A 16,975-nucleotide genomic window follows, 5' to 3' on the forward strand; every position below is an offset into this window, starting at 1 on the left:
GGACTTATGAATAAATTATCTTTAACTTAACCTAGGACAAAAAATTAAAACATCCAGCAGCATACTCACCCCCGCCTGTTTGAGCCCTGTGGTACGTATTCACTCGTAGGTCTTGATAATTTGTTAACAAGGCGTTTTGAACCTTTTGGACAGATGCACATACTGTTTTCAATCTTCATGGTTAATAATTTGATTTAGTATCTGATGCCTGAACACCCTGACTCTGAATCAGTGCGCATTGTTGCGGCTCTATTATATTCTAACTGTTTGAGTGCTCCCATTGACCTTGAGCTGACATCATAAGCTGAGTCTAATCTTTTCAGTCTATATTTCTAATGCTTCTTTTCTTTCTCCTTTTCTCCTGCTCCCTGTTTAGCATCACAATGGGGCTGCCTCTGAGCCCTGCAGCTGACTCTGCCCGATCCGCAAGACACGCCCTTTCTCTCATAGCCACCGCCAGACCACCCGCCTTCATCACCACCATAGCTAAGGAGGTGGGCAGCCTTCGTCATGCACTCCACGTCCCTTCAGAGGACTTCCTCCATACTGTAACTCTGGGGTAGACCCGCAAAGAATCCTTGTCGTTCAAGCAAAGCAAGTTAATTAATAATTTAGCACTGAAATGAATGTATCGTGTGTGCGCGCACACTGAATTCCGCAACTGTGGAATTGTGCTTTTGTGCTCCCTTCTGTTCTCAGAATGAACACACTTGTAATATTTGACGATAGCCTTTCGGTATGAAATACAAGAGGTCTATGTGAATTAGAAGTTATGAAAGGTATTCATGTTTCTCAAGTGTAAGCAAATACTTGTAATCAAAACTAAACTTATTTTGCAGTGACTCTCAAACTGTATACAAAAACATAAGCCATAAATTCGGTGATTGTTTTTCCCAGTCTGTGTCACAGATAAAGGCTGGAGAGGCCATTGATTCCTGCACTTCTGCTGTTCTAATTAATTGCCCACAGCCAGCTGACAAACTAGTAAAGAACAATGAACCAAGTCTGTGCTCTTCCCTACACATCTTCGCCAGAGAAGAAGGAAAGGATAGGTCCCCACTGCAAGCTCAGTGTCCACAGGGTGTGGGCTCTGTCCCAACTGCTTTTCCTGTAGCTACGGTAAACTTTTAAAACAACAAATACCATTGAGTCTGCTCGGGTGGCCTGGAACCTGCTGGGCCTGTGTCTGCCCCAGGGCCATCCTTACAGGCACACTGGGAAAACAGCTAGAAAGGAGGCAGGACGGAGTTTGCATGGTCGATAGGAAGCAGTGGAGTTATGAATTCTGTGTGCAAGTGTGTGCATAGGAGGCTCCCGCCATGCTTCAGTAACACACACTTAATGTTGTATACTTGTGTGGCATTTGAATGAGTAGTTTTATTTAACGTAGAAATCTTTGATCCATTTTCCTCATGCGTGCAGTGTGTTCAGGTGGCCGCACTGACTGGTCAGGAGTTCACACTCACTCTGACAGGTCTGTGTGGTAATCACATCCCAGAGCATGGTCTCCATTACTTACTCAAGAATACTGCTGGAGGAAATGAGGATACTCATAATGAGACATTTGGTCGGAAAGCTCATTTGAAGCATTTTAATCCTCTACACTTACTTCTTTTCAAAATGACATTGCTAGTGCTACTTTTAGTCCTGGCTTATTGGAGAAAGGCACTAAGGTACTCCACAGTGCATCCAGGACTTGTCCAAGGCTCTAAATATTCTGTCTCCTTCGAGCTGTCGAGTTTGTGCTTTATATGAGAAAAAACAACCCCAGTGAGTTTCCGTTCTTTGCTGTGCTCATTGGCTTTGGAGGCATGTTATTTAAACTTCCCCACTAGCTTTAAAGTGCCGAGAACAGTCAGCACCACGAACATGTCACTGTTGTTATTCACAGACATGATAGTCGTATCAGATGGTTCCTGGGCATTTTCTAAAAGGACCTTCGCAGCAAATTACCAAGCTTTTCCAGTTTGTTCCTTTTTTAAGTGTCATGCTAGTCTCTGGCCACATCTCACTAAACATACCCACTCACATCTAAAACATCAGTGATACCGTGCTAAGGGCAATGCTTGCAAACCAGCTGGGCATGGTGTTTTATGTCTGTAACCCCAATGTGAGGCAAATAAGTTGGAGGCAGGAGAAACAGTTCAAGACATCTTTAACTATGCATTAAGGCCAGCTACATAGGGTTCTCTCTCAAGATGATGATGGTGATGGTGATGATGATGACGACAATGATGATGATGGTGGTGGTGATGCATGAGGAAGTTGTAGAATTTTGTTAAACCCTACTTCCTTAGTTTTTATTATATGTGATGCTTCTTTGCGACTGAAACAGTTCCTGACCTACCCTGAGTGATTTATTTTGATAGTCCTGGTTGATTGTATTTTCATTTCTCTATAGTAAGTGAAAAGTAAAGCAGTGAGTAGAAATGTAAACCTGTGAAGAGCAGCAATGGCCTCTACAGCATGGCAATTCTTTTGTAGGTGCACAGACACACGGCCCTTGCAGCAAATACCCAGTCCCAGCAGAGTATCCACACCACCACACTGGCAAGGGCTAAAGGCGAAATCCTGAGAGTCATTGAAATTCTTATCGAAAAGATGCCTACGGATGTTGTGGATCTTCTTGTGGAGGTGAGAATGTCCTGCTTCCAGTATCCCTGTCCATGCAGTAAACACTTGAGGTCAAAAATAGGAGGAAGGGAAGAATGGAGGGAGGAAGGGGTGGGAATGTGTCACATAACTAAGATTAACTCCCATGCCTTAACTCCATTTCCTCAAAACTAAAATTGATCGCTGTGGCTATTGACCATTCAAATGAAGTTGATATGTATGAGAACACTTTCAAGGCTGTGTTGTCAACATCCATAGTAAACAAAGCCACTTGCACCATGTGCTAGGGGAGCCACCCCGCTCTGTGCACGAGCAGTCAGCTTTAGAGGACTGTCTGTTGCTACAGACAAGACCAAGGATGCCCTGTAGTATTCATAGGCTTAAAGTAGTTTTTATTCTATTTAAAGTAAATATGCAATCACACTGTATGGATTTATACAGACACAATGAAGCCTAATGGAACCATTTACATTTTAGAAAACGGAGCATGTGAAATTAACTTTCCGTCTGTGTCTTTTGTCAAAGGTCATGGACATCATCATGTACTGCCTGGAAGGATCTTTAGTTAAGAAGAAGGGTCTTCAGGAGTGTTTCCCAGCCATCTGCAGGTAAAGGCACCTTCAGCAGCGTGCAAAAGAGTTGATTGTCAGTAACAAGTAATTTAAAAATTTAGTGAGGCTAAATGAGAAAGCCAGGTATTAATCATTACTTGCTTACTTTCTAGAATAACCCTGACAGTTTGTGATAAGAATACAGATAATAGAACTAGTTATTTAATCAGTTAGCATGGACATCATGGACATTTGGTCATGGCTCAAAAGCGAATTGTATATGTGTGTTCCCATAGTCTACTCAAGCTGTTACTTGTCTTACAAAACACTTAGAACACTGCTGACTTGGGGAAAAATACACTTCCCAGCAACAGAAATCAGGTCTCCTTTCACTTACTAGTAAATTTTATTTTGAGAATAATGTATTTACATATTGTCCTATTAATATAAGGATTTCCCCTGTAAGGTTAACAGGAAAAGAAGGCCAAAAAGCTAAAACTTTGCAAATGGCACTAAATATGTGAGCTATAACCTAGGACTGCTCTTTTATGTAATATATACATTTATTTATACAAATATAGTGAGGATTGGCTTTGCATCAAAATGCAGTACATTGTGTTTATTTTTTTAATTGGGATTTTGGGTAAATGTGCTTGGTCTGTGAGCCTGGCACTCTGGGTTTGATCCCTGGGACTGACACGGTAGAGTGAGAAATGACAAGAAAGTGTCGTAGTGGGACTTATTTGACTGAGTGCTAACGGTGCTGGTAAGGCACAAGCCACTGCCGTGTGAATTCCCTTCCTGGAGCTTGTGTGCAGAACCTGTTCACTAAAGGGTCGGTTTTCCAGCTTTGCCCAAAGCCTCCTCCACAGGCAGCTCCTCAGGTCTCTACGCTCTGCAGACATCCGTGACTTTTTGACTACGTTACCCTGCAAAGAGAGTTGTGCTGGATGCTAGTAAATTTGTTTTTACTGAACACCACATATACATTTCCCCTCTGACTTGGCAAAATGTAACTGTACTCTGTTTATTGATCTAGTAGTATTTTACTGAATACCAACCGTGTACCAAGCACTGGCTATTCTCTGGGGAAGGAATGGTAGATTTGGTCTCTGTGCTCCAGGATCACAATGGCTGATGAGAAGGAGATTATGTTGGCTCTCTGAGCTATGGAGTGCGCCTGGTAGACTGCCTACCAGAGACTGAACGGGCAGTTAGTATAATGCTCAGCTCGGTGTGCGGACTCAGAAATTCATAAGTACAGTGCAGAGGGTAGCAGTTTGCTGTTAAAAATGCCTTCACAAACATGGCTGCCAGCTAGAGAGAGGGCTTTGTCCTCTAAGAGAACTAGTGACAGCTCTAAGAGCAGAGGTGGGTCTTAGGGACATGCCGCAGAGAGCTGAACAGGTGGGCTTTGTGAAATGAGGGGTGCATCATCGTGAAAAGCGGGGTGAACCAGGGTGTTTGGAGCCACAGAAGTGGACCATGAGTTTGACCAGGCTGTGTAGTGGGTGACTGGAATGGAGGCTTCACATAGATGTATAGAGCCCAGCCAGGGCTTTGAACCCCCACAGAACAGTTTCACCTTTATTTAATAAGCAAGGGAGAGTTAGAAAAGTTTAAGCAAAATATTAAATGTATAATCCTAGATTAGACACAAAATTTCATTGTAAACTCAGTACTTATGTGCTTTAGCAAAATCAAAAAGTATTTGGACAGAAGAGTTAAAAGTTGGATTTTAGAAATGATTTAGCTTTTCTTAAACTATGTTATTATGTAGACAGACTGATTGATTTTCCTTTTCAAGTAAGAAGCTGAATCAGCTCATTTCACCTTAAATGGGCACTTAAACTCTAGTAAGAAATTGCACACTGTCTGCTGCAGAGCGCTTCATGAGCTCATCCTCAAGTGACTCCTCCAAACTGTGGTTTGTCGGGAGCCTGGGGTCAGTGATGACAGGGACAGAACGCAGAAGAGCTTCTACCATAGCCTCCAGTAAATCTCTTAAATTAGTAACTATTCTATATCAGTATTTGGTACTCATCCCCTCACCAGTAGGAATCCCTCTCATTATTTAATTCCTATTCCTCATACCTAAAAATCTCCCCAGGAGGTTGTCTTACAGTGTTAAGTCTCCATATTAAGTTAACTAAACTAGGGCTTGGGATATTATCAAGTAAATCTATGCATGTATAACTCTAGACTCTTATCTATATTCCACTGTACAACAAGAAAAACAGTTCATTTGAAGGCTGTTTACAGTAACATAAAGGATACAAGTTTAAGCAGTGTATGGTAGATTTTCCTGTAATCCAAGCACTGAGAGGTAAAAGCATGAGAATGAGGACTCCAGCCCATCCTTGGCTGCTGAATGGGTTCTGAGCCAGCCTGGGCTACATGAGACCATCTCTCAAAAAATAAAAAAAAAGTAAAAACAACAAAACAAGAACCAAAATTTATTTTATTTGAATTATCAGATTTTTAAGAAAACTAAAATAATTTGTATTCTATACTTGTAGCTGGGCATGGTGGCATATCCTTTTAATCCCAGTCCTTAGGAGGCAAAGGCAGATGAATCTCTGAGTTCAGAGCCAGCCTGGTCTAAAGGTAATTTCCAGGATAACCAGAGCTACACAGAAAAACCATGGGGGAGTGTTGGTGAGGGGGAAGATTATACTTGTAAAGAGTAAGTCTTTAAAAAAATGTAAATTTTAACTATTTGCTTTCCATATTTATTAGAATATTAGCTACCACTTATTGCCATACCTACTATCCTTGCTAGTCACTGTGGTAGACTACACTGTTATGATGATAATGATGAAGATGTCTTGTAACATGACAAACTAAAGTATAAGATGAAGAGAAATACTCTCATATTGAATTTGGACATGCCAACCCAACTGGGGGAAAAGATTCCCAAGGTCAGGCAGAAGAGATAGAGACCTACTTGTTTTCACAGTCTGATGTCCCTTAAAAATACTGAGCTAAAAGCTATAATATATATGAAAAGGACCTGGTACAGACCCATGATGTAGGCCCTGCGGTTCCTGCTTCAGTCTCTGTGAGCTCATATGTGCCTTGATTAGTTTATTCCAGAGGGCCTTGTTCTTCTGTGTCCTCCATCCCCTCTGGCTTTTAAAATCTTTCCACTTCCTCCTTCTCAGGACTCCCTGAGCTCTGAGGGAAAGGATTTGATTCCTTTTAGATATTCCTCCATTTAGATATTCTCTCAGTCTCTCTCTCTCTCTCTCTCTCTCTCTCTCTCTCTCTCTCTCTCTCTGCATCATATCTATCTGCAGGTCTCTATATCTGTTCCTGTTTGCCTCCTGAGAAAACCTTATGTTATGAGTATAGCAGAATATGGTTAAGAATCATTTTATTAATTTTTTTTAAAGGCCAGTAATGTTTGGTTTTATCCTAAGTCTCTAGGCTATCTAATCTGTGGTTCATGATTCCCTAGGCAGTGTGGGTATGGACTCCGTTTCATGGAGTGGACTTAAGTCAAATCCCAAAATTTCTGTGCCACCATTGCCCTAGCATATTTTGCAGACAAGACATTGCAGGTCAAAGATTTGAGACTGTCTTATGTTTTCATTAAAGTTTTTTTCTTTTACACTGTAGTATGCTTGTGTTTCCCTCCCTTCCAAATCCTCCCAGGTCATCCCACCTTCCTACCCAACCAACTTTATATGTGTTCTCTCACTCTGTCTTTCTCTCTTGCTCTATCTCAAAAGAAAAAAACAGAAAAACAAAAAAACACCTAAAACCCAAAACCAAAAGCAAAGCAAAGCAAGCAAGCAAACAGGAAGACAAAATATCCCCAAAGTGAGTGCAAAGTCCACAGAAATGCCACCAACTTCTTTTTGTGACAGTCGTCTCCTGATGTGCATGAGCCTACTTGGGAGTGTGGTTGAGATAGCCAGTAACAACCCATTAGAGAAAATCGATTTTCCCTTTGGCATCAAGTATCAATGGCAAAATGTCCTTGTGTCCATGTCCCCCTTCTCACATGCCTTTGGGCTTGCCTGTCGGGGATTATCTTGATTACAGTAACTGGTGTGATAAGACTGAACTGTGGGTGGCACCATTCCCTAGATTTGGTCGCTAGCAGAATAGGAGTGGGAAAAGCGAGTGGAGCAGTAACCATGCACTTAGTCATTGCTCTGCACTCCACACCATGCATGTGATGGACAAGCTCTTTTTAAGTTCCTGCCCCCTGACTTCCCTGCTGGAATGGACTGAAACCTGGAGTTGTGGGCTACAGTGAACCCTTCTCCTCCAAGGTGCTTTTTGTCAGGTTACTTGTTCATGGCAACACAAATGAAACTAGGACCCTGGGAATAGTAACAAAAGGTTCTTACCAGGTTAGTGATTGCCACCTCAGTGTCTTGTTACCATCTCAGTGACCTAAACACTGAGATACCAGAGGTCTAGAGAAACCTGAGACTTTTCATTGGGTGAAGATGAGAACAATATTAAAATCTGTAGTGGACTCCTGCCTCAACCCTTTAATGCCATCAAAGGTCAGAACAAATGATGCCTACCTCACCGTCCTGTCAGTGAGAACCTCACCATCCTGTCAGTGAGAACCTCACCGTCCTGTCAGTGAGAACCTCACCGTCCTGTCAGTGAGAACCTCACCGTCCTGTCAGTGAGAACCTCACCGTCCTGTCAGTGAGAACCTCACCGTCCTGTCAGTGAGAACCTCACCGTCCTGTCAGTGAGAACCTCACCGTCCTGTCAGTGAGAACCTCACCGTCCTGTCAGTGAGAACCTCGCCGTCCTGTCAGTGAGAACCTCGCCGTCCTGTCAGTGAGAACCTCGCCGTCCTGTCAGTGAGAACCTCGCCGTCCTGTCAGTGAGAACCTCGCCGTCCTGTCAGTGAGAACCTCACCGTCCTGTCAGTGAGAACCTCACCGTCCTGTCAGTGAGAACTGACAGTACTCACATGCACAATTCTTCCCAGTAGTAAGTAGTATAGGGGGGTGGGGCCTAGAGGCTTCAGCAGTGCTCGGTTTGCTGCAGCAGCACCAAAATGGGTTTCTACACACAGACCGCTGACATATGTAAGATGATTTATTATTATTATTATTATTATTATTATTATTATTATTATTATTACTACAAGACCCAGGAAGGAAATTTTAATACAAGACCCTTAAGCCAAAACCAGGGCATGAGTCTGTCACTGCCCAGAAATCTTTAAAGTGTTTTTCAGAAATGTTAGTCAAGTAGTAAGTTACAAAGAATGAAAAATGATAGAACTGTAATATATGGTCCTTTCAGGCAGACCAAAGATTTTATTCCAAGAATAGATTTAATCTTTTTTTATCCCATAAATAATGGTGTTTATAGATGATGTAGAAGGAAGAGGCTGAAATCCAAAGCGTGAAGAGTAAGTAATGCAACAAAAACCTTTCATTTAAGATCCCGTCATCAGAGCTGTGTTGTGTTGTTTTGAAAAATGAAGATGATAATTTTATTTTGCAGCAGGATTTTGGTAGTATAAGCATTAAATATTTGCAGTAATGACACTGCAAATTTTATTTCTCTGTAGCCATTAACCACAAGAATAAATGTTAAAAGACGTGTGAGGTGTTGAGCTTTGTGTCACTGTAATAGGATGTAAGTTATGTATGAGTGCATGTGTGCAGAGAGGGGTGCCAGCAGTAACACGGGTACAGATGTGAGCGCCCCGACATGCGGACTGATACAGTTACTAGTAACCAAACAGCAAGCGTTTTAAAACTCTTCGAAAGCATATTAATTTTCCCGTTTAAGAACACTAGATCTTTGAATGCAGATTCCTACTTATCTGAGGTAGAATAATCTGCTACTTTCTGTGGATGCTATGGCAGAACATTTGCAACTAGTGCCTGCCTTCCATGTCCCTGAAAATGAAGCCCTGGACTTCCATAAATCACAAGTGGATTACGGATGAGGCTTATGAATAAGACAAAACATCTTAGAATCTATACCTATTTAATAAATAGAGACAAAAATTTTAGCACAATACTTTGTTTTGTAGATTTTTAATATCCGTGTGGCTGTCCTATGACTGCGAAGGCAGAAACGGCTGTCAGCGCCACTGCTAACATTCAAGTTTGCTCCCTGTGCTTCCCTTCCTACAATTACACATGCCTTTAAGCATGCACTGGAGTATTCTTCCTGTTTTATCTTCCTTGAAAAACAAAACATGTCGTAGGGTTTCTGTTGCTGTGACAAATCACTGACCAAAGGCGACTTGGGGAGGAAAGGGTTTATTGTAGCTTACAGTGTATAGTACCCAGAGGGATGCTGCTTACTGGTTTGATCTCCATGACTTACTTAGCCTGCTTTCTTATACAACCTCAGACCACCTGCATAAGGGTGTTACCGCCTGCAGTGGGCCAGGTCCTCCTGTATCAATCATTACCCGAAGGGCCATCAAGTGGAGGCCTTTCTCCACTGGGATTCCCTTTTCCAAGTTGACTCTGGTTTGTATGTGTATTAAGCTGAGAAGATCTAGCCAGCACGAGAAAATTCATTGCATTTTCCTCTCTATTAAAAGGGCCTTCGTTTTCTCAGCCTCTGTTCTTATACAACTTAGGATCACCTGCTGAAGGGTAGAACCACCCACAGTGGCCTAGGCCCTCCATGTCAAGAGAACGCTCCTCAGGCTTGCCTACAGGTCAATGTAGGGAGGCTTTCCTTGGCTGACAGTCCTTTGTGTAAAATAACTCTAGTTGATACAAAACTCAGCAACACAGGAAGGCAGAGCAAATAATATCATTTGCAAAAGATGTCTTCAAATACAAAATCTAGTGTAGCCCCCTCCACTTGGATAGCTCATGGAGGCCATGTGAAAGTATATTTAAAAGTCTTTCTGAACATAAAAACCATTTCTGATTTACCTGATTCTAGGACTGTTCTCACCTATAGGTCCCAGATGTATGGACTTGAACTGAGTATGTCAGAGCCTAGGCCAGAAATTCAAGTACTTAGTCTACTCCCAAACCTAATCTAGAAAGAAGTAATAATAAGCCAGCCTCTTACGACCTCTTACTGCCTGTCCCCTCAGTTATGTAGCCAAATTAGTAAACCTAGTAAATATGGAAGACCTTGGACATTGTCACAATATTTTTCTCTGGTGAGTAGCTTTCTAATGTCATTAGGACACACGCGATTTATGTAACCTTCTTATTATTGTTCTATGAGAATGTATATTACAATAGTTAAGTAATATGAGAACATAACAATATGGGAGCCTCTCAGAATCCTCATTTCTGCTCAAATAGTAGTGTTTGCATAAGTTGTCAGAAAACTGGATTTTCACATTTATGTTTATTGCCTTTGATCCTTTGAACCTTGAACTTCCAAGTGTATTTATTATTATAAAGTTGTTTTCCTATCGAAAATAATTTTTTAAAAACACTCTGTCAATAGTCCTTGCTGGTCTGGAACCTCTAGTGTAGTCCGTCCACACTGGCCCAAAGTCACCTCTCTGTTCTCTTGCCTCTGTCTTCCATGTGCTGGGTTTGTAGATGTGACTAGCCACTAGAGCTGGCTGAAAATTCATTAGCAGGCCTAAGTGCTATTCTGTATCAATTCCATTACAGGTAGTTTTTCAAAAGTACTCAGTACTGAAGGGAAACATTTTTTATTCCATATGTTGTTTACAGATGTATTTAGAAATAATGAAGATATAAAGGGATTAAAACTTTTATCTACATGTACATACATATGTGCATGTATATTTTATGTGTGTATGTGTATGTACACATCTGCACATTGGCTTTAATCTTTGAGAGTATTGGTTTTGTCTTAAATATGCAGACAATCTTACCTGGCTTTTGTTTTTGTTGTTGCAAAAATGTCCAATTCAGGTTCTACATGGTCAGCTATTATGAGCGGAGTCACAGAATTGCAGTTGGAGCACGCCATGGCTCAGTGGCCCTGTATGACATCCGGACTGGGAAATGTCAGGTAAATAAATCATCCATCGTGACTTTCTTTCCATGAAGCTATGAAGGGAGTGAGAGGCTAGCACTTCACCCGGTGACGGACAGACCGGGCTGCTGGAACATTATGGATAATGTGTAAGCGATCGATAGTTTAATGAAGGACTCAGAGAATATAGAGCCCCGCCATCTCTATTCCCTGGGATTGGAGGCTGCCACGGTTCACAGTGGAGCGAGAGAAGGCACTTCTCATGATCGATTGTACAGTGTCTCTTCTTTGCTCAGTGTTGTCTGGGTTTCCTACTTCTGACATGTTTCCTGAAGGGTTGGATGCTACCTGTGAGGATGTGGCGATAGAGTCAAGATGGTGAGAGCCCTGAGTCAGTCAGCAGTGATGAGCAGTGATTAGTCGGCGTTCGTACAGCCAATCACAGTGGCGTTTAATACACTCCGCTCTCTTCACACTGATAGTGGATCACTTCTCAGACTTCATACTACACTGTATGGTTTTAGGATATTTTATTGTTCATGAAATTTTTTTTGGGCTTTGATCTTGTTTATCTGATGTTCAAAATATACCCAGTGGATAGATGGGCAAATATATTCCCATTTGAGATAGAAGAGGAATTGAAGCTCAGTGTTTTAAATCCCCTTTTCCAGAGTCAGACCATTAGCTGACAGCAAAGCCAGGGCTAAATTCTAACAAGGACCTGGAAAATCTTGATGCTCATTGACCACATCATGACAAGTCATAGCTTTTCAATATAACATTTAGTACTGCTGAGTTCTTACAGTGTAGAGAGGAAATGCAAAAAAGAAATCCAGAAGGGTGTCTAACACTGTAACTTATTTCTTCAATGTAATAAACTGTTAATCTAATGCCCTCTTCAAAGCTTCCTTGATAATCTGTTATGAAATAGTCGCAAAGCCTCACAGTAAATGCTAAGGGTCAAAGGTTCAGGTTTCAGACATTGTTAAAGGGTGCTGTCTGAGTATTAAGTGCATTTCTCTGAGGATGCCTCTGAGGGTGCACTGTGCATAGAGTATGCACCACTGGTATACTTGTTTGCTCTTCGATTGGTGCAATTCCTTCTCCAGCTCACTCTGGTTCGTATCACTTTCCTCCCGGCTCTTATTGAAATCCGTGAAGACACTCTGAAGCTTTTTAAAAGTTGAGTTTTGTGCTCTTTACATAATCCTTTTGAAGGGGGGTTGCAAACAGCATTTCTGCAATGTCCCGTTTTTAACTTTTAATTTGTTTTGTGTGAGGGCAGAGAGCACAGCACATGTGTGGAGATCAAAGAAACTTTGAGGGAGTCAGTTCTCTGCTTCTAACATTTGGATTCCAAGGATTAAACTTAGGATGTCAGGCTTAGCAGTAAGGGCCTTTACACGCCACACCACGACATGACACACACACACACACACACACACACACACACACACACACACACACACACCACGTGCCATACCCCAGGTCCCAGAATATCTTCTAAGACCTGGTTTAACAATGTATCCCAGGCTGGTGTACGACTCACTATTTAGTACAGGCCGGCTTCAAACGCACCAAGATCCACTTGCATCTACCTCTTGAGTGCTGGGATAGAAGGCATGTGCCACCATGCCGGGTTTCTATTTACTTTATTTTGAATATACCTAAATATATAACTTTACATATCAGTGAGATGCTATGTCGTGTTTTGATGCATGTATATATTGTATAACATCGTAATCACGTCAAATATTTGTGTCTTCAAAAGTTGATCATTTCTTTTTGATGAAAACATTCAAAATCTAGTAACACTCTTAAGTGTCTGTTACATTGTTCTGTAGTTAGCACAAGTGCAGAGCACAGTAGAGCATCTCACTTCTTCATAACTTACACCGACCAACCTTTCCTATCCGGCCCCCACATCTCCTGACTCTGATAACCACAGCAGTTTTGAAACAGTTTCTTAAAATTGGAGTATGTTACTAAATAGCAAACTGGAAAGAAACACAAACATTTACAGGGTTAAAAGCAGAGAGAGAGATATTTTGTAAGCTTCTTCAAAACTGAGAACGTGTACACTATTACAACTCTGAGCATACCCTATAAGGTAGATCAGGTCTATAGCCAGGGCCCAGCCTAAGCCTAAGCTCATGACTTTTAATGATCTGTTTAAACTGCCTCAGGAAACAGCTCTAGTGCCTTTTCTAATAGCTTCCCTTCCAGCTGACCTTTTCCTGTTGGTGTAATGTGGTGATCCCATAATAACCCAACCACATGAAGTTAACCTTTCCTTTGCAATAGACCAGGGGACCTGGGATCTTCTCTCATAACAACATAAGTCATACATACCCTCGATTGTTCTTCCAGGCCTTCAGGGTTCTTGTTCTTCTGGTCATCGAACATATGGTCCCATTGCGAGCTTCATCTCATTCAGTAGCACAATCTTCTTCTCCCGTGGTCCATCTGAGCTGGCCTAACCACACTGAGCTGGCGACAGTTAGCGCTCCCCTTAAAACTACTGTTAGAATTGATCACAGTCCTTTGAGTCCTGCACTCCTCTCGTGAGCCATGCCGTTGCCAGACTCCTCACCTGTCTGTGTGCACCTTTCTCGCTCACAGCCATCCTTGCTGGTGTTTGTAGGTACCAGATTTAATATCTGTAATTCAGTTGTTGAACAGTTTGTTTGTCAGAGAAGCCATGCAATGGAGAGTATATTCTGAAACCACACTGCCGGGACTTAGTGTTAGAAAGACTAGAATATATTCACGTATATATATTAAATGTAAGCCATGGTTATTATTTGACTGTACCTTGGTTTAAATAGGACAAAACCAGTCAGCTCCCCGTTGCTGCCATAATACCAGGTAGAATTGGTGTAACTTGGCCCTCGTGTCTTTTCTGATGATCTCCCCCCCCCGCCCCGCCCACATTATTTCAGTTAACCCTTTAAGGATAATAAACATAGCATCAACCAAATAGCAAAATTCAAGCCACCCAGCCCACTGACCTATCCCTACTCATCTCTGTTTAATAATTTTTATAGTCTGTCCTTCTTTTTCTGTAACATTCTGCAACCTGATTGATAATTATTAGCAACTTCTAAAAATGAATGTACTATTAACTGTATACTGTATACTCTTAACTAAAAACTAATGTACTATTAGAATATTTCTGAGTAAAGTTATTTAAAACTTCATAGTAGACCCTTTCAAACAGTTTTAGGTTTGTGACAAAATTGAATGGAAGATACATATATCCACTGCACTCACGTAGGAATAGAATCCCTCTTAGCCGTCCTCCACTGGACTGGTACACTGTCATGGTAGGGAAGGCCAGAGTCTTCCTCAGGGGTTTCATGGTTGCAGCTGCAGAAACACATCGGTAGTAGATGCAGGAGGCGGCGTGTGTGCACTTACTATCGTGAACGCAGATGTGAAAGCTGAATGCAGCATGAATCTCACAGATGAGCCAGATGACTGGGGCTTCGATTCCATCTTCGTAATAGAGAAAGAATGGGAGGCTGAACGGGAGTGACTGATTGGGGAGGAGAGAATGAGCCTGGAAAACAGCCAACAGCCAGGGACAGTCCTCTGACTCTGATGGTGGGTCAGTGGTGTGGGGAGCTACTCCTTGACCAGGACTACTTAGATGTGCTTGTCATTGGCCCTCTACTTAAACTTTGATCTCACTTCAGGACCTCCAAGGGACTTGACGGGTTCTCTGGGTCTCTGTACCTCTTCCCAATGTGGCCACATTGAATAAATCTCAGTTCTCTGGTTTCCAGTATTAATTTGGCTCTTTATTAGCATGTTAAGAACTGTTGGCTGAACCTGACTTGGGGCACAGGTTGTGACCAAGGTTCAACAAGATTTCTGTAAGTTACAGCGTGACTTTTGAGCACATAAATTCTCATTATGTGCTCATTAAAAATGAAACTTCACCCTTGGCCTGACTTTCTTTTATCTGGTATGTTGAGAGACAGGGAAACACATGGAGGCCAGCAGACAATTGTTTTAAGAGTTGGCCCTTTCCTTCCACCATGTTTTGAAGCAATCTCTTCTATGTTCCTGCTGCTGTGCCACACACCAAGTCTGGCTGGCCGTGAGGTCCTGGCCCTTTCTCCTCTCTCCACCTCCTGTATTGCTGGAGGAGTGCAGAGATTACAGAGAGGTGCCACCTCACCAGGCTTTTTTATGGGAGTTCTGGAGTCAAACTCAGGGTCATCAGGCTTGTGCAGTAAACCTTTCATCCACAGAGCCATCTCCCTGGTTCCACAATTAGTCTGTTTGGCTTCCTGTGTTTGTCATCTCAGATAATAGACAATTTATTCATCAATTTATAATTTATCATTTAATCTGTTTATTTTTAAAAATTAAAATAGCTCATCACTGTGCTAGACAGCATATTACATGCAAGAGATCACAAAATAAGTGAGTATGTCCATCAAGGAACAAGTGGGGGCAGAGACAAGCAGACCCATCTAGCTAAAGCATTGTGATCAGCCTTTCAAGATGGGGAGCCCGCAGAGCACAGGAACAGTAACCTAAATTCATGCAGGAACCTTAGGAGAGCTGCTCTGGAAAGGGTGCTGTAGAGGGAAGCAGTCTGAACGGAAAGCCCAGAACAGTGAGGGGTCCAGAGAAGGAGGAGAGTGACTGAGACATTGTTCCAGGCAGAAGATAGGATATGTACAAAGTCTAGAAGTTTAGCATGAACAGCAAAGGCCTGCCTGTTAGAAACCTTGTATGTGCTGCCCTATGCACATGGAAGTGGTCCATATCACAGCCGTGCCGAGGGAGTTACACATGTGACAGGAGCTTCACAAGGAGACACATCTTATCTGCATGTGACATGTGACACATGTTACACAAGCATCACAAGGAGAGACACATCTTATCTGTGACGTATTAGGTGCTTACTCAGTGCAGCTTTGTTATAAGTCATATAACACTAAGTTCCAAGAAGATAACCAACTAATATTTTCAATGTATAGTATATCAATATATTATTATATATAATATAAATAAAATGTTATTTATAAGAAAGGGGGGCTCAGTGAGCTTGCCACATGATTTCAGGGTGGGATTTAAAGTCTTTTATTAAAATAAGCCCCCGTGACTTTTCTGGAATACACTTAATTATGGCAAGCACTCTGAAGTGGTAGATATCAAAAGGAAGCTAATACTCAAGTCTAAACAGACGTGGTGGCTGGCATGCCTGCAGATAGAGAAGTTCAGAGGACACTGTTGACTCTGAGCATAGCCACAATGTGACTTGCAGTGAGGAGGAGCAGTGGATCTTAAGGGACGGTAAGACTGGTGTTTCTTTAATGCTGCCAGTGGACACTCTAGGTGTTTTCTCCTTGCTGTCAGTATCTGCTTCCTGTGACTTCTGGAGCAGCAACCAGAACTACAGCACAGGGGCAGTAGTAACCTGGAGGAGTTACCTAGTAGGCTTCCTGTTCTAACAGGGAAATACTATTTAGAGAAGAACCTCAAAGAAAACACAGATTTCCCCCAAACAGTAGTGGAATTTAGATTGTGTTTGTCGAAGCTTTCAGTAGCTTAAAATAATATTTCTAAGTGACTGTGCAGAGCGATTCTTTTTTCTTACCCCTCTTGTCAGACCAGCATCAGACCTGGACTGTTAGTGTCCCAATAACTTTGCACCAATATGAAAATTCCAGTCCTTGGCAATACCTTGCTCTTGACAAACCCAGTAGTTGCAAAAATCACTTCAACTTCTTTGCAAAGGTATTGAGTAAACTAAAACAATTTTTTTTCTGAGTTTGTGTCTTGAGCAAGAGTCTGACACTATGGCCAGGCTGGCCTGGAACTCACTCTGTGGATGAGGACGGCCTGGAACTCACAGAAGTCCT

The 16,975-nt window shown here is 42.0% G+C and overlaps 1 protein-coding gene across 5 annotated transcripts in view; it reads left to right on the top strand.

The window, feature by feature from the left end:
• Positions 1–16,975, top strand: part of Wdr7 (WD repeat domain 7) — a 283,068-nt gene that overhangs the window by 221,277 nt on the left and 44,816 nt on the right. For all 5 annotated transcript variants that reach the window (XM_017601032.3, NM_023975.2, NM_001395078.1 and 2 more), the window contains 4 exons: positions 377–494; positions 2,485–2,634; positions 3,139–3,221; positions 11,030–11,129. In XM_017601032.3, coding sequence (XP_017456521.1) covers positions 377–494; positions 2,485–2,634; positions 3,139–3,221; positions 11,030–11,129 — 451 coding nt within the window. The remainder of the gene's footprint in view (positions 1–376; positions 495–2,484; positions 2,635–3,138; positions 3,222–11,029; positions 11,130–16,975) is intronic.

The sequence above is a fragment of the Rattus norvegicus genome, chromosome 18 (genome assembly GCF_036323735.1).
Source record: "Rattus norvegicus strain BN/NHsdMcwi chromosome 18, GRCr8, whole genome shotgun sequence".
NCBI classification, from domain to species: domain Eukaryota; kingdom Metazoa; phylum Chordata; class Mammalia; order Rodentia; family Muridae; genus Rattus; species Rattus norvegicus.